Here is a 21581-nt window from a genome sequence, read left to right on the forward strand (position 1 = left end):
AAAGTTATTCTTCAATTTAGGCCTTTTAGAGATCATTTCATCTTCAACTTGCTTAACTGGTAACAGTAATTTTGACTAGGGGTGCCCAAACTTTTACATGCCAGTGTGTGTTTTCACAAAAGCCGTTATTAGCAGCAGCTAAGTGGTCTAGTCCATAGGGAAAAAGCTATCAGTTATGGGAGGGCAAAGGAAGCCAGCTGGCTCACACTGCACCAATATATAGAAATTAGTAAGTGACTGCACTATTAACTGGGTTTTCTGTACCTTATGCTGCCATTCACACATGGGAGAATAATCCTGGCGACAGATTAAAGGGGGTTGTCCACAACATTTATATTGACGACCTATCTATAGGATACATTATCAGTATCAGATAAATGGAAGTTGGACACCCGGCACTCCGACAATCAGCTGTTATCACTTCTGGGTGCCGCAGGATGTAAACAGAACACCACAGCTCCATAAACTGTAGTGGCTAAGGATACAGCATTAATCTAAAAGTAGTGGACAGCAACATCTACTAGGTAATGGTGTATACGATTCTAACAGGGTGCTTAGTCTAGGTTTTGGTTCAGCAAACCCATAGATTTATCAACACGTTCCCTCTCCTGACGATACACACTTGTTAGACGATATCACATCTCGTTTAGTGCCATATGGTTAAAGATCTTTATTATAATTACGGATCTTTATTATAATTTGATATACAAGGTCCGATGACAAAGCAGAGTAAAGACTGATGTGTCGTATCATTGCCACCAGAAAGGATGTTGGCACATGAGGCAGTACAGGATTTGGATCACTAAGAAAAGATACATAGATATACACAAACTCCTACAGAGCCACACATATCCAGCCAGCAGGTGACACTATTGCTAAAGCAATCTACAAGGATATCACAGACAGAACCATCATAAAGAACCCATTCAACTGCACAAATCCTGGTGATATGAAGCTTCACTAATATACAACTACATATTATGCAATTGTCACGAAACACCTACCACTTATACCTTGTAAAAGAAGAGAAAAATACTTTTGATTAAAGAACTTTTTGGGGAATGACCTCTAGAATTCAGTAAGATGAGATCAGGCTAGCACTTAGTTAGACTTTAGTCTATGTTCACACATCATGGGTTTTTTTGAGTCACAAATCTGCAGCAAAACCTGATCTCTCAAGGGAGGTTTGCTGCAGATTTTTCTTGCAGTTTTGGTGCTTTTTTTTCACTGTCTTTTTGTCTCTTTATGCATGTACATAAAGTTATGTGAAAAAAAGAACCCCATTCTATTTTGCCATCAAACACGCTGAAAAAAAAATGGTACCTGCGTTTTTAGTGCATTTTTTCAGTGTTTTTTTCACCACCCATTACTTCCTATGGGTGAAAAACGCTAAAAGAAGTAACATGCTCTATTTTCCAAAATAGCAACCAAGGCACAAAATACTGAAGAAAAAAAAAAAAACATGATGTGAACAGAGAATTCTGGTTTCTCATAGACTTTGCTGGTACTGCAAAATTTGTATAAAAATCTGCATCAATAAACACTGAAAAAAAAACATGATGTGTGAACATAGCCTTACATAAAACTAAGGTTAAATTTCTTTATGTTGATGAATGAAGAAGGCAAGTCCACATTTCACCTGACAAGATTTTCAAAGTGAATCTGTCACCAAGTTTTTGCTACTCAAAAATATAGGAGCAGAGACCCTGATTCCAGCGACGTGTCACTGGGCTGCTTAGTGTAGTTTTGATAAAATCAGTTTATCAGCAGGAGATTATCACCTGAGGACTAGTAAATTTCCTGCCACGTAATCCTCCATATTCATGAGCTCTATATAACCCCATCTCAGCCACTGATTGGCAGCTTTCTGCTTATGTACAGTGTACACAGAAAGCTGTCAGTGGTGTGGGCAGAGTTATGCAGAGTTCAACATTCAGAGAACTGCTAGATCTGCAGTAAAAACAGTGATTTTATCAAAAAGACAGCATGCAGCTCAGTAAGTGATATATCACTGAAATCAGGGTCTCTGCCCCTGTATTATGCTGCTTTCAGATGGGGTTGCAAAAACCAGGTGACAGATTTCCTTTAACAAATTTTCAAAAATATGAGAAGTCTTCACTGCAACATGGCAGACTAAACATAGCTCTCCACAATTATAAATAGGGGAAGTAGGAAGTTGCGTAGTAAAGCTACAAGCCAACTGTATAAAATGATAACATTACTGATGAAAGGTGGAAACAGACAAGCACTTGGACAATCAATTCAAAATAGTAGCTGATCTGCAGCACCTGCTGCACTTTGCACAAAGCTGCTGAGCACTGCTCCTTTAAAAGTATTTGCATATGGCTGCAGTCAAAGCAAACAGCTGATCAGAGGGGTGCCAGGTATTGGACCTCAGCAGTTTATTAATTCCCTATTCTGAAAACAGGTAATCAGTATTCATGTCCGCTTAACCCATTAAAAAAAAAAAAAAAAAAAAAAAAAAAATGTGGACTGAACTTTAGTTATGACTAACAGCCATACACAATCTAAATAGAAAGCAATTCTTTCTCCAGATACGTGCCTAGGAGCGATGACTTGAGGGCAATCCTCAATTTGTTGCAGAAATCAATGGTAACTGCTCCCTGGACCCTTTCCTGTGACTGGAGACATGTAGTAACAGTGTACAAGCACAATAGCTGATATACTCTTTGAATGAGAATGAAAGCTCTCAGCGCCTTGAACTTGGTTCTGAATTGTAAAACCAAAGATTCCCCTTACAGAAGACAAGCTCCAGACTAGCCTATAGATGGGCTATGGAGCCATGAGGAGTTTACTGTACGCTGCCATGCCTGTATAGAGTCCCCGATCTAACAGGTAATATATGGGAATGCATAGAACGAGCTCTCTCATAACTTTTTTTATTTTTCTGTCCACACAGACATATGAGGGCATGTTTTTTGCAGAACGATGTGGTGCTTTTGAATGACACCATTTTACCAGATAGTGTACTGGAAAACGGGAAAAAAATTCCAAGTGGGTAGAAATTGTGAAAAAAAACAAAATTCTGACTTTTTTGGGAATTGTTTTTACAGTGTACATTGTGGTAAAAATGACCTTGCAATATGATTCTGCTCATCAGTAAGATTATGGCAATACCAATCGTCCAGTTTTTTTAAATTATTTTGAAGTTTAAAAAAAAAAAAAAATCATAAGTATCAAGTGTCGCCATTTTACGAGACCCAGAACATTTTCATTTTTTAGTCAATGGAGCTGTGTGCTTAATATTTGCGGGGCAAGACAATGTTTTTATTGATATCATTTTGGGATAGATATATTTTGATCGCTTGTTACAGCATTTTTTGTGGTAATGCAGAAAAACAACTATTTTGGAGTTCTTGAATTTTTTTTGTTTACGTTGTTTATCGGGTTAATTATTTTCATATTTTGATAGATCAGAGACTTTTCTGAATGCAGCGAAAACCACGGTTATTTTTTTTATACTATCTTTATTTTTAATGGGGGAAAGGAGGGAGATTTGAACTTTTTTTTTTTTTTTTTTTAATTCTCACTGATCATTAATAGTCCAGGGGACCTTAAGCTGCAATCGTCTGATAGTTTAGGTTATATACAGCAATGCCAAAGCGTTGCTATATATAGTAAAAAAGTCACGGTCTCCTTTGAAGCCCGAACACAGGCAGGGTTTTAAAGAAGCTCCATAATGACAAGCACAGAGGTCTTCATCAGACGCCCTGCTGTCATAACAACCCAATGGTGACCTGCGATCACATCACGGACGCGCATGTTAAATTCCACTGTCAGAGTTTGACAATGGAATTTAATAGGTTAATCCTTTGTGGTCATACAAAAGAAATAAAAAAAAAAAAAGTAAACAATAAACACTCATTTCATATAATTATTTACATTGTCTCATGATATCAGCAAGGAAAAAAATACAAACATGACAAATTAAAGGGGACGGGACCAGAGTGCATGTATGAGTTATACATACCCCCGGCCAGTGGATGGGTTCACTCGGCCACGCCCGCTGGACGGCCGCGTCTCTAGTTGTGACGCGGCCTTGCTCAACACAAGGTTATGGAGCGAGACCGCTTCCATTGGACGGGCTCTGACCGGGAGTATGTATAAAGCATACATACCCTCCGGTCCCGGCTGAGAAACCCTGTAGTGCACAGTGTATGCGCTCGGGGGATTCATAAGTCTGCAGTCACACAGAATGACTGCAGACTTACTGATTTGGGCTGGACAACCTCTTTAAGCCACCCCATGTATCGGAGAGAAAAAAAAATTCAAATATCCGAAAGAGAAGTTTTTTTTGAGCCCTTAAAAGTGCATGTATATTAAAATCCGAAATGTGCCTTGTCCAGGGCAATGTAAAATGCTTACCAGTTTCTTAAAAAGAGGACCTATCATGACTTTTTGCCTTTGAAACTGGCTACATACCGAGAACTGAAGAGCTGATAAGCATTTTTTTTTTTTGTAACTGGCTTTGTTGATCCCAAGAATTAAAAAGTTTATATCAAAATTTTCTCTTTAACTACATGGGTGGTTATAGATTCTTCACAACGGACATGTATTTTTTCCATCTCAGTGATGTTGGCCAATCATTAAGCAGGCAGCATCACAAAGGACAACACATTTAATAGGTATCCATTTTAGATCCAAAGGAGCTGGCTCTGATTGGTTAGTGGAGCCAGACTGCCCATCACTAGCTCCCACGACAATCTGCAGCTCCTGCTGCTCGCCTACTGCCTCCACAAAGTATGAACCATGGCGTATCTGCAGTGAGGATTACTACTGCTGAGAACCCCTGGTCTGACCACCCTGGGGTATCCTGTATGTTCCACCTCTGTGGTGACTCCTGCTTTATGACTGGCCAGGGTGGAAAAAATATATGCTCCCTGAGAAGGGATTGCCAAAAGTGGTTCCATTAACAATGAATGGAGTGGGAGGGTACATGATCGGCCATAGCTCAATTCACACAAAACTCTTTAGAGCCCCAATTCTCAGAACCAGTGGATGTACCAGCGGTCAGACACCCAACGATCAGGCAGTTATTCTCCATTCCTTGGATAGGGGATAGCTTCTAAGCTAAAGAATATCCGATTAAGGTGCATTTACATTGTACGATCATGAATGAGCACTCCTAAAAAACGCTCACTTGATAAATTGTGCAAACAATGAGTAAAATGCTCATTCGCTGGGTGAAATGATCTTTTGTAACGTCCTGTGTAAAAATTTGGTAAATATTTACAAATCAGCGACCAATGAAAGCCACAAAAAATAAAAAATAAATCAAAATTCATTAAGTGTAAATACACCTTAACTTCAAGAGGCTTCAGTGTTCAGAGGAAAAAGAGATGGGCACAAGTAGAACAGTTCGCTGAAAGACAATGCTTTGCTTTATATATTTAGTCTCCATTATATATCATAGTATCACTTTTTTTCCTGGAGAGACACAGGGGTCGCTGTAAGTAACAGAAAGAGCAATAGGAAGTAGACCTTGACCTGCTGCCATATGGCTTTGCTGACATCACACTTTTCCCAATGTTTAGTGTGTACTTCAGTTAAGCTCCAGACGCACAAGTTAAATCTGGCCATAGGGATCAATAACCAAAGGCCAAAAGAGCATATGCAAAAAAACAAGGAAAGATGACAAAGTGCCTTGTAGAAGGATGTCAACAAGCGGCATCTGTCACAGGCATCTATTACAAGGATGCCATTGTACCCTATGGGTGATGGATTCGTTAAACAGGTGTCCCAACGGAGGCATTCATGACCCATAGACTATAATGGTATCCGTTTAATGGCCCAGTCATGATAGACTATTGATGTATTAGTGAAACAGATCCAATTGGTGATAGATGCTACAGTCAGGCATCATTACAGCCTCCATTTAGTGTATATATTAGAAGTTTTTCCGGTCTAATATGTTAACTAGAGTATTTAAAGAAAAAAAGTAAAAAACGTGAACAGGGATAAGGTCTATGACCAGTATTGATTGAAGAGATTGCAGGACCATGAATAAACCCCAAACAAGACCATCCTGCTAGATAACACCATAAAAGCGTGCGTCTAAAGTTAACTGCCGGCATAGGCTTCTGAAACAGAGAATTGCTAGATTCAAGAAAATGTATTGTTTAAACAGGAATACATGAACTGGCCACAAGGAGTACGATGTGGTAGCTAACCCCAAGCTGAGGTGATAGAAGAGCATCCCATGACTATTAGTGAAAGCCAAGAACCGTGCCAACAATCTGTGGATTGTGTAATGAGCACTACAGCAGGGAAAACGAGAATTTATATAGCTCTTCCCAAGGCAATAACAACTCATCACTAAGGATATTAGAGGCAGGACCCCAGGCTCCAATTCTGCCTACAATCTGAGAAGGATTATTCCAAGCTACACAATCAATTCAAAAGTTATTAAAAATAATAAATTAAAATCAAGAACTTTAAACTTTAGGAAATTTGTTTCTGAAGAGAAAAAAAAATGAGGTCGATTATGGAACGTCTCTAAGATCATATTGTGTGGTGGTGCACGTAGTAGCATGGTTTCTACTCCTCTGAACAATTTACCAGGTACTAATGGACACCATACACAATAAATGGCTGGTGGCCCAAAAATGGTTTGGAGGATTGTTCAGCTGGCAGCCATCTCAGCCAGCGCTCATACACCGGAGCGCTCGACAAAAAAATTGTCCGGGGCTCCCATACTCAGACTGTTGTCTGAACCCGTTGATAATGGCAGGTTAGGCTGACATAGACTAGCATCCAGTAAGGACTAATGATCATGGGCATGGCACCCGTATGGCAGTGGATGAAGTCTGATGGAACATGCTCCAAGTTTTCTCTGGTAGATTGCACACTAAAAATACCTTCTAGATAAAGTGTAGGATTACAGCGGTACAGCAGAGGTCCTCTGTGGCTTTATGGCAGCACAATTACAACTGTAGAATATGTGGAAACCTACACTTACTTTAAGTGCATGAGCCCAAGCATTAAAGGAGTTGTCCGGTCAAAAGTGATACGGTAAGTCTGCAGACTTATGAATCCCCCCAGCGCAGGCACTGTGCGCTCTGGGGATTCTCCGGCTTCAGACCCGGGCTAGGAGGGTATGTATGAGTTATACATTTCCCTGGGAAGGTGGCGTGGCCTCACTCTCCATACACTTGTATTGAGCGAGGCCGCACCTTCAGTGGGACGTTCCCACTGGCCTTCTGTGTCACAAGAGGGCATGGCCTCGCTCCATATGCATGCATGGAGCGAGGCGGCGCTGACTGGCCGGGGGTATGTATAACACATATATACCCTCCGGTCCCGGGTCTGAAACCGGTGAATCCCTGCAGAACACAGTGTATGCGCTGGGGGGATTCATAAGTCTGCAGTCACACAGTGTGACTGATGACTTATCACTTTTGACCGGACAACCCCTTTAACCAATGTGACCCCTTTATCATCTCATTATCTTCAGTCTTCTTTTAAAAGATGCTAGAGAGATTTTACTAATTTTACACTGACATTATTTGGTCCTTTTTTATTTTAAATATACTATTTTTCAGACATTTTTTCATGTCCTTTAGCAAGACTGAGAAAAACTGAAGAAAAAGAAGATTGCAGGTGACCTAAAAAAAAAAAACAAAAAAAAAACAACCTTTTAATTTCAGACTATTCAATGTAAAAACAGATATAAATCTGGTGTACCCATCAATCCATTGTATATACTGCAAATCTATTGGACACTCCATTGACAAAAAAAAAAAGTAAAAAGGAAGTTCACTGTGCTGCAACACCAGGACACAGTTTATATCCCCAATAACGGGGAAAGTGGATCGCTTGCTTCAGGAAAAATAAATAGTTGATATTTTGCCTTCTGTCTCATTCATTATTATCAAGATTTTCTTCAAGAATGCATCAACGCCGATGGTCTTGAAAACAATTGTTCCCTCAGTCACACCTCTTCAATCACAAACCCATGCTTGGCTATAGGAAATATAGAGCAGATCCACTGACTTTCGGGCACCCTGCAAGAAGCCTGTATTGTGGGTGAAAACCTGGGTCAGGCTTACTGTTCAGCTAATCACCTTTCCAAACGCTATGGGTTTACATTCATGTTTTTTAATTAAAGCGCTGTTTATACTGTGTTTGAGAATATGAATTATATATAAATTAATTTACTCTGAAAATTGTTGAACCTGTACTATATGATATGCCTGATTCATCATTGCGTTTTTGCTAGTTTTTTTTTTTTTTTTTTTTGAGTGGAAACCTACTGATTGGTGACTGACTTTTTGATTGGCGACATTCAAACAATCTGCACCTTTTTAAAAGTTGTATTTTGTGGTTTAGTTTTCTGATTTTTACAATTTAGCTTAATTTTATGTACCCAGTTACATTTGCACAATTTTTGTGCCATTTTGCAAAGCATGAAACTTTACGGGGGGAAAAAAAAGACGCAAAACAGGTCAAGGACAGAAAAAGAAGGAGAATTTTTATTTTTTTGCAAAATTCATTAGGAGTGTGAGCAATTTAAAAATTTTGGTGCAAAAAATGGCAACGAAAACCACAATACAAAAACAAAGTGATTTACAAATAAAATAAATCCAAATAAAAGAATTGAGCCTGTGTCTCTTATTGCCAAGCAGGTATTTGTAGCTGGAGAGGTATGACAGGAATAGCACTGATCATTTTCAAAACCATCCACATTCGACTACTCAATATTTTAGCATAGAATGGTTGCAGGGTTTTGTTTTTTGCTCACAAGAGGCAATAACACGTACACTCAAACTTACGACACCTAGAGATATTTGTGAGTTGGAAAAGCAAAGAAACTGTTTTCATTAAATACCAAAGATATTTTCACAGAGGACAAGAAACCATTAGTCCATATCAACAGTGGGACATTCACTTATAAAAGCTCATGAAAATCAGAGCTACTGAAAATCGATTTGCAGGATCAAGTTCAGGTCAGTAACTGGCCATTGGACAGGAACCCAGAGAACCATCTCCTACCTTTAGGCACCCGCGGCTCTTCTTTTAATTAGCCAGCCTGGTATGATGAGACATGCAAGTCACGCCGCCACAATGACGTGCAAGGTCGGGTAATCAAAAGCAGAGCCGCAGATGCCAGAAAGTAGGAGGCGGTTCTCAGAGCTCCCATCAGACAGCCAGACATTACTGAACTAACTACATCCTGCAAATAGCAATATACATTCAATAGCTGTTGGCTGAATTGAGAATAGAATGGTGATATATCTCCCGGTAGCTTATCTCCCAGAGGAAAAAAGGGATGGGCATTTACTTCAAGCCAGGGCTGTGAAGTCGGTAAGCCAAACCACCGACTCCACAATTTCCATGACACAGACTCCAACTCCCTCATACATGGCTCATGTTTAAGTGATAATTTACTGCAGCACAGATTCATCTCAGCTAAAAGTCCAGAGCCTTAGATCAGGAATAGGACAGACATTTATAGGGCATTTCATAACTTTCCCAAATTCTATGAAAAAATATTCCCCAAAAACTGCATTGAACTACTGTACCCAATTTATTATATATTTTAGGAGTCGGAGTTGGTCCATTTTATTCCGACTCCACCAAAATGGACACCCACTCAAGACAACACCGCCCTGCTTCAAGCTGCCCAATCATCAGTTGGGGAAGAGTATGGAGGACCCCATATACATTAGATGGTAAGCTGATCCCACTAATATTAGTAATGACTTTAAAGCATACAGGGGCTTTCAGAGCAAAGCCTAGAGGCCAGCATACATTGAGTAATTTTGGCAAACCCGCCAATATCAATGGGTTCAGCCAACAGTCTGATGTGTATGAGGGCTCCCAAACAGATGATTGTCAGAGGAGATAAACTATCAAGTCTGATATTAGACTGCCAATCCTTTTTGTACTCTTGCGATATGCAACAGACAGAAATGTTTGGTAGCGGCTCTCTCAGATAATACTGGAACGCTCAGCAGAGCGAGAGCTCCGAAAGATGAGAGAGCTGCCAGCAAACAATGTATGGGTGGGCTTAAAGGTCCATTTAAACCCCCTGATTTTGCAGCACTAGATGATTGATCAGGAAATCCCAATCATCAACCATTTAATAGCCTGTTTACATACAGTCCGCTCTTCAGATGTGCACTTCATGAACTGTGATAGCTTGTTCAGTGCGCATAGGCTACCACTGTTCTCAGGAGAGGGACTCTTGTTTACACAGGACAATGTACAACCGAGAATGAGGATTTTTGCGCAGCACAAAAAGATCATTTCACCTGATGAATGATCATTTTGCTTGTTTATCAAGTAACTGATACCATGTTTAAACTGCACGATTATTGTTAAATGAGAGTTCCTAGCAACACTCGTACACGATAACCTTGCAGTGTAAATGGACCTTTAGGGATTGTGCACATGGCCATTATATGTGCACCTGTAGGCGAGACAAATTGTGACTTTGGGTCTGTGTTTTGGAGTCATTGGCACGCTATATCACTACATGGTAACATTCCCAAACAGCTTCCATAATGGAGTACCTGAGTGTACCACAATACTTGGGGTATAAAATCATAGGCACATGGATGTAATGTATGAGCTTCATGTTACAGATCTGTACAAAACTGATTCATACCCTACCAAGTACTAATCTAGGATCTACTATGATCAGGCTTGCTTGTGTGTAATATTTGAGGTTATTGTAGATTTTGAAATCACCTACAAAAATATATTATATAAAATAAGGAAATCGAACAAGATTATAGCAGCCCTTTTTATCTCAGCAGAATGTACATTATATATGAATATGATCCTATGCATAATAAATCAGTGCTATTCTATTTATTTTACTCACTTATATAGTGCCATTAATTCCACAGCGCTTTACAGAAATCATCACTATGGGAATTTTCTTTAAACATGGGTCTTATGTAACCAGTTACATGCTGAATGTTACTATATGACACATGAAAAGGGGAAGCCCCACTAAGCCATGACATATGGTCTTAGGTCTCTTATTCTACTTTACTCTGCACACTGATGACCCGAGAGGCAGCGAGTAAACCATGAAGATTAGGAATGACAATATCATCCTAATCTAGGAAGACAAAATATATGAGCCAGCTACAGCACTCAAGAAACCAATCAATTCTAATAACCTAGCAGTAATTTATTGAGGGCAAAAGAAAGTAACCTAAATATGTTAGATACAGTCAGTCGAAAGTGTTGGCACCCTTGAAATTGCTCCAGAAAATTAATTATTTCTACCAGAAAATTATTGCAATTACACATGTGTATATTTTCTTTGTATGTACTGTAACACAAAAAAAAGGCAAATTGGACGTCATTTCACACAAAAGCCCAAGAATGAGCTGCACAAATTGTTGCCATATTTCCAAAATTGTGGGAAAACAACTTTGTTTCAAGCAAGTGATGCACTTTCAAACTCACCTGTGGCAAGTAACAGGTGTGGGCAATATGAAAATCACACCTGGAACCAGATAAAAAGAAAAGTTGACTCAATCTTTGGAATGTGTGTGCCACACTAAGTATGGAGAACAGAAAGAGAAGAAAACTGAGGATTTGAGTTCCAAAGTTAGAGAAATATCAACAATCTCCAGAGATCTTGATGTTCCTTTGTCCATTGTGCACAACATAATCATGAAGTTTACAACCCATGGCACTGTAGCTAATCTCCCTGGACGTGGATGGCAGAGAAAATTTGATGAAAGCATGCAGAATAGTATGGATGGTGGATAAGCAGTCCCAATCAAGTTCCAAAGAAACTCAAGCTATCCTGCAGGTTCAGGGTGCATCATCTTCAGCACGAACTATCCATCGATATTTGAATGAAATGCTATGGCAGGAGACCTAGGAGGATCCCACTGCTAACAGAAAAAAAAAAGCTAGATTGCAGTTTGCCAAAATGTATGTGAGTAAGCCAAAATCCTTCGGGGAAAGCGTCTTATCGACAGATGAGACCAAGATAGAGCTTTTTGGTAAAGGACATCATTGTACTGTTTTTCCCGAAAACTAAAATGAGACCTACAAAGAAAATAAGACAGTGCCTACAGTCAAGTATGGTGGAGGTTCAAAGATGTTTTGGGTTGCTTTGCTGCTTCTGCCACTGTCTGCCTTAACTGTGTGCGAAGCATCATGAAATCTGAAGATTACCAAAGGAATTTGGGTTGCAATGCAGTGCCCAGAGTCAGAGAGCTTGGCTTGCGGTCTAGGTCATGGGTCTTCCAGCAGGGCAATGACCTCAAACATACTTCAAGAAGCACCTAAGAATGGATGGAAACAAAGTGCTGGAGAGTTCTGAAGTGGTCAGCAGTGTGTCTGGATCTAAATACCATTGAACACCTGTGGAGAGAGCTTAACATTGCTGTTGGAAGAAGGCATCCTTCAGATATGAGAGACCTGGAGCAGTTTACAAAAGAAGAGTGGTCCAAAATTCGAGCTGAGAAGTGTAAGAAGCTTGTTGATAGTTATAGGAAGCGATTGATTGCAGATGTGTGTGAAATTATGTCCAATTTGCCTTTTGTTGTGTTGTTCCAATATACACAAAAGAAAAACACTTTTTTTATACATGTGTAACTGCAATCATTTTCTGGATGAAATATTTAATTTTCTGGAACAGTTTCAAGGGTGCCAACTAGCGATGAGCGAGCATGTATTGTTAACCCTTTAACTCATGTGTCACAGCTGTTAGACAGCTGTGACACATGCAGGATTTGCCTGTTTGTTAGACAATCCCTGCATGTGTCACAGCTGTCTAACAGCCGTAACACATGCAGCCGTGGAGACACTAACATAGATGCCGAGCACGCCGCAAATACTCGGCGAGCCCCCGAGCGTGCTTGCCCATCACTAGTGCCAACACTTTCGGTCGACTCCTGGGATCTGTCTAGTCCTAAGAAAATGAAACTAATTCATACGCCAGTTTTTCACGTACTAGTACTTCCCGTGTTTTCACCGATAGAACTCGTGACTATTTTAGTCTATGGGGCCATTCACATGTCCGTGTATCTTTGCGCCATGTGCACACGTTGAGTATTTCACATCAGTATTTGTAAGCCAAAATCAGGAGTGGGTGAAAAATACAGATGTGGTGCACATGTTTCTATTATACGTTTTTTTTTATGAAAATATGAAGTGTAATCGTATGTTAAATGTATACCTTTAAAAGTTGTTTTTGTTTCTTGTTTTTGCTGTAAAAATTAAAAAAAATTAAATAATGGAGAAAAAAAAACTGAGGGTAAAAACTGACACACTGATCAAACACAAATGAAAATCAATCCATTTTTATTTTTTTTAGCGGTACTGTCTGCACAGAATAACTTCAAACCAAGTACAGGCGCTCGGTGCATCATGTCATAGCCTAACTTATCTGCACCTTTCCACCTACTTGTTTTTCCATCGATCTCCGTCCTTTCTGGCGCTATAAAGTAAAGGCAGAGTTGTCAATCAAAGAAGGGGGTGGAGATCGAGGGAAATCAAGTAGGTGAGATAATGCACTTAAATGTTTAGCCACACCAAGGGTGCACGAGCGCCTGTACTTGATTTGAACAATCATTCTGTACTGACAGACTCCCTTAAAGGGGTTTTCCCACGTACAAAAGTTTATTTAGATCAACAGATCTTGGAATAATAATAATTTCCACATTTGGATGTGTTTAAATAAACTGTTCCTGTGCTGAGATAATCTTATAAATGTGCCCCTTCTATATACTGTGTAGTGGCTGTGTCTGACCGTACCACATCCAATTGTATAAGTTATTATTAGTCCAAGATGAATTGATTAAAATTAACTTATGTTCGTGGGAAAATCCATTAAAGGCTTTAAAAGTATTTTTTTTTAAATGATCAGCACTTACCCAGGGCTGTGGATTCAGAGTCCATATTGGTGGAGTCTGAGTCAGTATAAAATTGACCGACTCCTAAAATATATAATAAATTGGTAAAGTAGTACAATGCAGAATGTGCTGTAAATGTTTTCATAAGAATTTGGGAAAGTTATGAAGTGTCCTATAAATGTCTGTTCTGTTACTGATCTAAGGATCTCTGCTTTTAGTTGAGATGAATCTGTGCTGCACTTTATGTACATGCTCAGTAGTGAGGCTGTGCTGTGGAGTCGGAGTCAGGGAAATTGAGGAGTCGGTTTGGCTTACTGACTCCACAGCCCTAGTACTACCCAACAAGTCCTGCAAATAAATGGTGATCTAAGATCTCCACTGATCACTCAAATACCTGCTCTGCAGTGAGCAGCTGCTCAGGCAGCTCTGTCTAAGAGCACACACAGAATGGTGTACGGCATCAGCACAAAGTCTACGAGCCTGTCCACAGAATGGAGTGCGGGCTCACAGACTCCATACTGAACCTATATTCGGCTCTGGGCGCTTCAGCCTCATGAACTTTCAATATGGCTCTTTGACTGCTCAGTGGGGTCTGTGAGACAAGTTGTGTAAAATAAATAAAATTACACTTTAGATACACTGTAATTCATCTGTGTGTTGCCATTTTATGCATCAGCACAAGTCCAATATTGTAGTACAACCTTTTTTTTTTTAACCAGACAGAGCACAGTATAGTTCAGAGGTGTTAACGCGTTTGTTTTTTTTGGGGCTCAAAAGTTTAAGAAAAAAAAAAAAAAAAAGATGTGTTCGAAGTTTGCCTGGGTCCGCACATGGATATCATCTATGTGAATAAGGTCTAATAGAAACATAACATTATGGGCTCCCTAACCTGCAGGAACACCCCCCCCCCCCACACACACACACCAACCAAGTTACAGGCCTCCATACCAATGACAGCTGAACTCATCAGCTGACCAGCTAATAAGAATTGGGCGCTCCCGTCGGAGATAGAGGGCTTGGCATGTTGAATTTCAATGCCCAATATTTATTTTGTCATGGGAGATGAATAACAGTGACAGATTTTTGGCAGCTTCTTCCTCTACCTCACAGCATGTTCACTGAATAAAACTGAGTGTGAATATGTACAGGGGAGGTTGCAAAAAATCCCTGTCAGCAGTCTGATGTGGATGCCTCTGTTCACACGGGTGTCATGGCTTTTTGTAACGGACATGTTAGATCCATTCTTGCACACTATTTTTTGAGGACTGTCAGAAAGCAACAGGCTCTGTGCCACCTCATGAACACAACTATAAATGAGTTACATAAAACATCCATTGTAAACAGAACATGGGATATACCCTGCATAGAAGTATAGTCTGCCGCACAGTGCGGGCATAAATGGGCCACGAGGACCCCAAAGTGACCATCGTATGCAATAATGTATTGTAAGATATGAGCCAGTCATCCTGAATGTGATTCGTGCCCTACAGGTCCCCAGACACAATGACACACTAAGGAGGAGGCACAGGACACATGACTCAGGCTCATTATCTGTCAGTGTAGGTACAGGTCTGGCCCAGGAGATAAGGTGGCACTGGGCACAACAGCCGGGGGTGCTGGACTCCAGGAGAGGCCCGGGGGTCCCCCCCATCAGTGGCCAACCCGGGGGTCCCATCAGTGGCAACCCGGGGTCTTCCCCGTCCCAACCCGGGGGTCCCATCAGTGGCAACCCGGGGTCGTCCCCGTCCCCCCCCCCCCCGTCAGTGGCAACCAGGGGTCGTCCCCCCACCGTCAGTGGCAACCAGGGGTCGTCCGGGGTCGTCCCCCCACCCCACCCCACCCCCAGTGGCAACCAGGGGTCGCCCCCCCCCCACCCCCAGTGGCAACCCGGGGTCGTCCCCGTCCCCCCACCCCCCCGTGGCAACCAGGGGTCGTCCCCCCACCGTCAGTGGCAACCAGGGGTCGTCCCCCCACCCCACCCCCAGTGGCAACCAGGGGTCGTGTCCCCCCTCCCCCCCCCCACCGTCAGTGGCAACCAGGGGTCGTCCCGTCCCCCCCCCCCCACCGTCAGTGGCAACCAGGGGTCGTCCCCCCCCCCCGTCAGTGGCAACCAGGGGTCGTCCCCCCCCCCACTGGCAACCAGGGGTCGTCCCGCCCCCCCCCACCGTCAGTGGCAACCAGGGGTCCTCCCCGTCCGCCCCCCCCCCCGTCAGTGGCAACCAGGGGTCCTCCCCGTCCGTCCCCCCCCCACCGTCAGTGGCAACCAGGGGTCCTCCCCGTCCGTCCCCCCCCCACCGTCAGTGGCAACCAGGGGTCCTCCCCGTCCGTCCCCCCCCCACCGTCAGTGGCAACCAGGGGTCCTCCCCGTCCGTCCCCCCCCCACCGTCAGTGGCAACCAGGGGTCCTCCCCGTCCGTCCCCCCCCCACCGTCAGTGGCAACCAGGGGTCCCCCCCGTCCGCCCCCCCCCCCACCGTCAGTGGCAACCAGGGGTCCCACCCGTCCCCCCACCCCACCCCACCCCCAGTGGCAACCAGGGGTCGTCCCCCCCCAGTGGCAACCAGGGGTCGTCCCGCCCCCCCCCCCACCGTCAGTGGCAACCAGGGGTCGTCCCGCCCCCCGGTCCCCCACCGTCAGTGGCAACCAGGGGTCGTCCCGCCCCCCGGTCCCCCACCGTCAGTGGCAACCAGGGGTCCGTCAGTGGTGGCAACCAGGGGTCCGTCAGTGGCAACCAGGGGTCCCCCCCGTCCCCCCCCCACCGTCAGTGGCAACCAGGGGTCCCCCCCGTCCCCCACTGTCAGTGGCAACCAGGGGTCCCCCCCCCACCGTCAGTGGCAACCAGGGGTCCCCCCCGTCCCCCCCCCACCGTCAGTGGCAACCAGGGGTCCCCCCCCCCGTCAGTGGCAACCAGGGGTCCCCCCCCCCCCACCGTCAGTGGCAACCAGGGGTCCCCCCCGTCCCCCCCCCCACCGTCAGTGGCAACCAGGGGTCCCCCCCGTCCCCCCCCACCGTCAGTGGCAACCAGGGGTCCCCCCCCACCGTCAGTGGCAACCAGGGGTCCCCCCCGTCCCGTCCCCCCCACCGTCCGTGGCAACCAGGGGTCCCCCCCCACCGTCAGTGGCAACCAGGGGTCCCCCCCGTCCCGTCCCCCCCACCGTCCGTGGCAACCAGGGGTCCTCCCCGTCCGTCCGTCCCCCACCGTCAGTGGCAACCAGGGGTCCCCCCCGTCCCCCCCCCCAGTGGCAACCAGGGGTCCCCCCGTCCCCCCCCCCCACCGTCAGTGGCAACCAGGGGTCCCCCCCGTCCCCCCCCACCGTCAGTGGCAACCAGGGGTCCCCCCCGTCCCCCCCCACCGTCAGTGGCAACCAGGGGTCGCCCCCCCCCCCCCACCGTCAGTGGCAACCAGGGGTCGCCCCCCCCCCCCCCACCGTCAGTGGCAACCAGGGGTCGCCCCCGTCCCCCCCCCCCCGTCAGTGGCAACCAGGGGTCGCCCCCGTCCCCCCCCCCCACCGTCAGTGGCAACCAGGGGTCCCCCCCCCCCACCGTCAGTGGCAACCAGGGGTCCCCCCCGTCCCCCCCCCCACCGTCAGTGGCAACCAGGGGTCCCCCCCGTCCCCCCCCCCACCGTCAGTGGCAACCAGGGGTCCCCCCCCACCGTCAGTGGCAACCAGGGGTCCCCCCCCCACCGTCAGTGGCAACCAGGGGCCCCCCCCCCACCGTCAGTGGCAACCAGGGGCCCCCCCCCACCGTCAGTGGCAACCAGGGGTCCGTCCCGTCCCGTCCCCCCACCCCACCGTCAGTGGCAACCAGGGGTCCCCCCCCGTCCGCCCCCCCACCGTCAGTGGCAACCAGGGGTCCCCCCCGTCCGCCCCCCACCCCCACCGTCAGTGGCAACCAGGGGTCCCCCCCGTCCGCCCCCCACCGTCAGTGGCAACCAGGGGTCCCCCCCGTCCGCCCCCCACCGTCAGTGGCAACCAGGGGTCCCCCCCGTCCGCCCCCCCCCCCACCGTCAGTGGCAACCAGGGGTCGCCCCCGTCCGCCCCCCCCCCCCACCGTCAGTGGCAACCAGGGGTCGCCCCCGTCCGCCCCCCCCCCACCGTCAGTGGCAACCAGGGGTCGCCCCCGTCCGCCCCCCCCCACCGTCAGTGGCAACCAGGGGTCGCCCCCGTCCGCCCCCCCCCCACCGTCAGTGGCAACCAGGGGTCGCCCCCGTCCCCCCCCACCGTCAGTGGCAACCAGGGGTCGCCCCCGCCCCCGTCAGTGGCAACCAGGGGTCGCCCCCGTCCCCCCCCACCGTCAGTGGCAACCAGGGGTCGCCCCCGCCCCCCCCCACCGTCAGTGGCAACCAGGGGTCGCCCCCGCCCCCCCCCCACCGTCAGTGGCAACCAGGGGTCGCCCCCGCCCCCCCCCCACCGTCAGTGGCAACCAGGGGTCGCCCCCGTCCCCCCCCACCGTCAGTGGCAACCAGGGGTCGCCCCCGCCCCCCCCCCACCGTCAGTGGCAACCAGGGGTCGCCCCCGTCCCCCCCCCACCGTCAGTGGCAACCAGGGGTCGCCCCCGTCCCCCCCCACCGTCAGTGGCAACCAGGGGTCGCCCCCGTCCCCCCCCCACCGTCAGTGGCAACCAGGGGTCGCCCCCGTCCCCCCCCCCCGTCAACCAGGGGTCGTCCCCGTCCGCCCCCCCCCCCCCACCGTCAACCAGGGGTCGTCCCCGTCCGCCCCCACCGTCAACCAGGGGTCGCCCCCGTCCCCCCCCACCGTCAACCAGGGGTCGCCCCCGTCCCCCCCCCACCGTCAGTGGCAACCAGGGGTCGCCCCCGTCCCCCCCCACCGTCAGTGGCAACCAGGGGTCGCCCCCGTCCCCCCCCACCGTCAGTGGCAACCAGGGGTCGCCCCCGTCCCCCCCCACCGTCAGTGGCAACCAGGGGTCGCCCCCGTCCCCCCCCACCGTCAGTGGCAACCAGGGGTCGCCCCCGTCCCCCCCCACCGTCAGTGGCAACCAGGGGTCGCCCCCGTCCCCCCCACCGTCAGTGGCAACCAGGGGTCGCCCCCGTCCCCCCCCACCGTCAGTGGCAACCAGGGGTCGCCCCCGTCCCCCCCCCACCGTCAGTGGCAACCAGGGGTCGCCCCCGTCCCCCCCCCCCGTCAACCAGGGGTCGTCCCCGTCCGCCCCCCCCCCCCACCGTCAACCAGGGGTCGTCCCCGTCCGCCCCCACCGTCAACCAGGGGTCGCCCCCGTCCCCCCCCACCGTCAACCAGGGGTCGCCCCCGTCCCCCCCCCACCGTCAGTGGCAACCAGGGGTCGCCCCCGTCCCCCCCCACCGTCAGTGGCAACCAGGGGTCGCCCCCGTCCCCCCCCACCGTCAGTGGCAACCAGGGGTCGCCCCCGTCCCCCCCCACCGTCAGTGGCAACCAGGGGTCGCCCCCGTCCCCCCCCACCGTCAGTGGCAACCAGGGGTCGCCCCCGTCCCCCCCCACCGTCAGTGGCAACCAGGGGTCGCCCCCGTCCCCCCCCACCGTCAGTGGCAACCAGGGGTCGCCCCCGTCCCCCCCACCGTCAGTGGCAACCAGGGGTCGCCCCCGTCCCCCCCACCGTCAGTGGCAACCAGGGGTCGCCCCCGTCCCCCCCCACCGTCAGTGGCAACCAGGGGTCGCCCCCGTCCCCCCCCACCGTCAGTGGCAACCAGGGGTCGCCCCCGTCCCCCCCCACCGTCAGTGGCAACCAGGGGTCGCCCCCGTCCCCCCCCCACCGTCAGTGGCAACCAGGGGTCGCCCCCGTCCCCCCCCCACCGTCAGTGGCAACCAGGGGTCGCCCCCGTCCCCCCCCCACCGTCAGTGGCAACCAGGGGTCGCCCCCGTCCCCCCCCCACCGTCAGTGGCAACCAGGGGTCGCCCCCGTCCCCCCCCACCGTCAGTGGCAACCAGGGGTCGCCCCCGTCCCCCCCCACCGTCAGTGGCAACCAGGGGTCGCCCCCGTCCCCCCCCACCGTCAGTGGCAACCAGGGGTCGCCCCCGTCCCCCCCCACCGTCAGTGGCAACCAGGGGTCGCCCCCGTCCCCCCCCACCGTCAGTGGCAACCAGGGGTCGCCCCCGTCCCCCCCCACCGTCAGTGGCAACCAGGGGTCGCCCCCGTCCCCCCCCACCGTCAGTGGCAACCAGGGGTCGCCCCCGTCCCCCCCCCACCGTCAGTGGCAACCAGGGGTCGCCCCCGTCCCCCCCCCACCGTCAGTGGCAACCAGGGGTCGCCCCCATCCCCCCCCACCGTCAGTGGCAACCAGGGGTCGTCCCTGTCCCCCCCCCCACCGTCAGTGGCAACCAGGGGTCGTCCCTGTCCCCCCCCCACCGTCAGTGGCAACCAGGGGTCGTCCCTGTCCCCCCCCCACCGTCAGTGGCAACCAGGGGTCGTCCCCGTCCTCCCCCCCCGTCATTGGCAACCAGGGGTGGTCCCGTCCCCCGTCAGTGGCAACCAGGGGTCCCCCGTCAGTGGCAGCCCTGCTCCCCGGGGTCCCTGGCACACAACTGCGCTCACACAGGGCTTCCTCCGACCTGCGGCCTCCTCTGCACCGCGGAGAAGTGCCGGCCGTCCCGGGCACTGGAGGATGCAGGCCGGTGTGCGGGGGGCGGGTCTCCCGGTCTCACCTCATCCTCCCGCTCGTTCCTGAAGCACAGACAGGCCGCCCGCTTCTTGAAGCCTTCCCGGTCATAAGTCCGAGTCTGGTTCGGCTTGAACTTCATCATAGAGGCGGCTACTCCTCCAACCTCCCCGGATGCTACAGCTGCCGTCACCGCGAGCCTCGCCGTTGCCTCTATCCGCACCACACGTCCGAGCGGCCGGAGCAGGAGGAGAGCCGGCCCGGGGTTAGAGGAGGCTGGTGATGCTGGAGAGAAGTGAGCACCCGGAGCAGACGCGTCTCTCCATGGACTTGTGTCGTCTCCGGTCTGTGTCCGTTCAGCTGGTCCGGCCCCGCCGCCTGCACTGCCCCGTCACTCCCGCCCCTGCCTGCGCGCACACTGCACGTCTCTCTAGGAGAGCCGAGCATTCCACGGCGCGGGCGAGAGAAAGGCTGCTGCGCATGCGCAACGACGAGGGCGAGGGTCGGCGCTTGCAGCTCTCAATGAAGAGTAGTGATGTGTGCGCATTCCTGTACCTCGCTGTCCCCGCCCCCAGGCTGAGGGGAGTACGGCGGCGCCCCCTGCTCTCCGCGTTGCCCAGACAACCGCTCCACTAGTGCCATAGTGCTCTGTACGTGAATAAACGTCCCCGCACCGCAACGCACCGCAGTCCATGCACAGTCTCACCTGCGAGGCGCATGCTCGTGTCCCGTGGGGAGAAGGAGGGTCTTGTTCTTCAGTGGTTGATACCTTGTAGCAGCTAACTGAGAAGATGGTACTGTAAATAGCAAGCATTCCATGTAACACATAGCAGGAATTCCAGATTGCTCGGCTCCTTCATCAGGCTCAGTATCACCAGACCTGAGCAGCCTAGAAAGCCACTAAAAGGTATCAACCACTGAGGACTCTGTGGCACCTGTAGCCATGTTCACATGACCGGAGATGTGCCCGCACTATGGACAATGTGGCACCTGTAGCCATGTTCACATGACCGGAGATGTGCCCGCACTATGGACAATGTGGCACCTGTAGCCATGTTCACACGACCGGAGATGTGCCCGCACTATAGACGATGTGGCACCTGTAGCCGTGTTCACACGACCGGAGATGTGCCCGCACTAT

The 21581-nt window shown here is 49.5% G+C and overlaps 1 protein-coding gene across 3 annotated transcripts in view; it reads right to left on the minus strand.

Annotated features, from left to right (window-relative positions):
- The window catches only part of NUDT4 (nudix hydrolase 4), a 52436-nt gene extending 31284 nt beyond the window's left edge, over positions 1-21152 (minus strand). Inside the window, exon 1 of one of the 3 annotated variants that reach the window (XM_073651703.1) lies at positions 20996-21152. In XM_073651703.1, coding sequence (XP_073507804.1) covers positions 20996-21082 — 87 coding nt within the window. In that variant the 5' untranslated portion in view covers positions 21083-21152. Of the gene's footprint in view, positions 1-20486; positions 20962-20995 lie in introns of those variants that run through there. The other 2 variants (XM_073651701.1, XM_073651702.1) reach the window with 2 other exon arrangements.
- Between the last annotated feature and the right edge of the window lie 429 nt (positions 21153-21581).

The sequence above is a fragment of the Phyllobates terribilis genome, unplaced genomic scaffold (genome assembly GCF_046119375.1).
Source record: "Phyllobates terribilis strain yellow unplaced genomic scaffold, ASM4611937v1 Scaffold_11__3_contigs__length_659146591, whole genome shotgun sequence".
NCBI lineage: Eukaryota > Metazoa > Chordata > Amphibia > Anura > Dendrobatidae > Phyllobates > Phyllobates terribilis.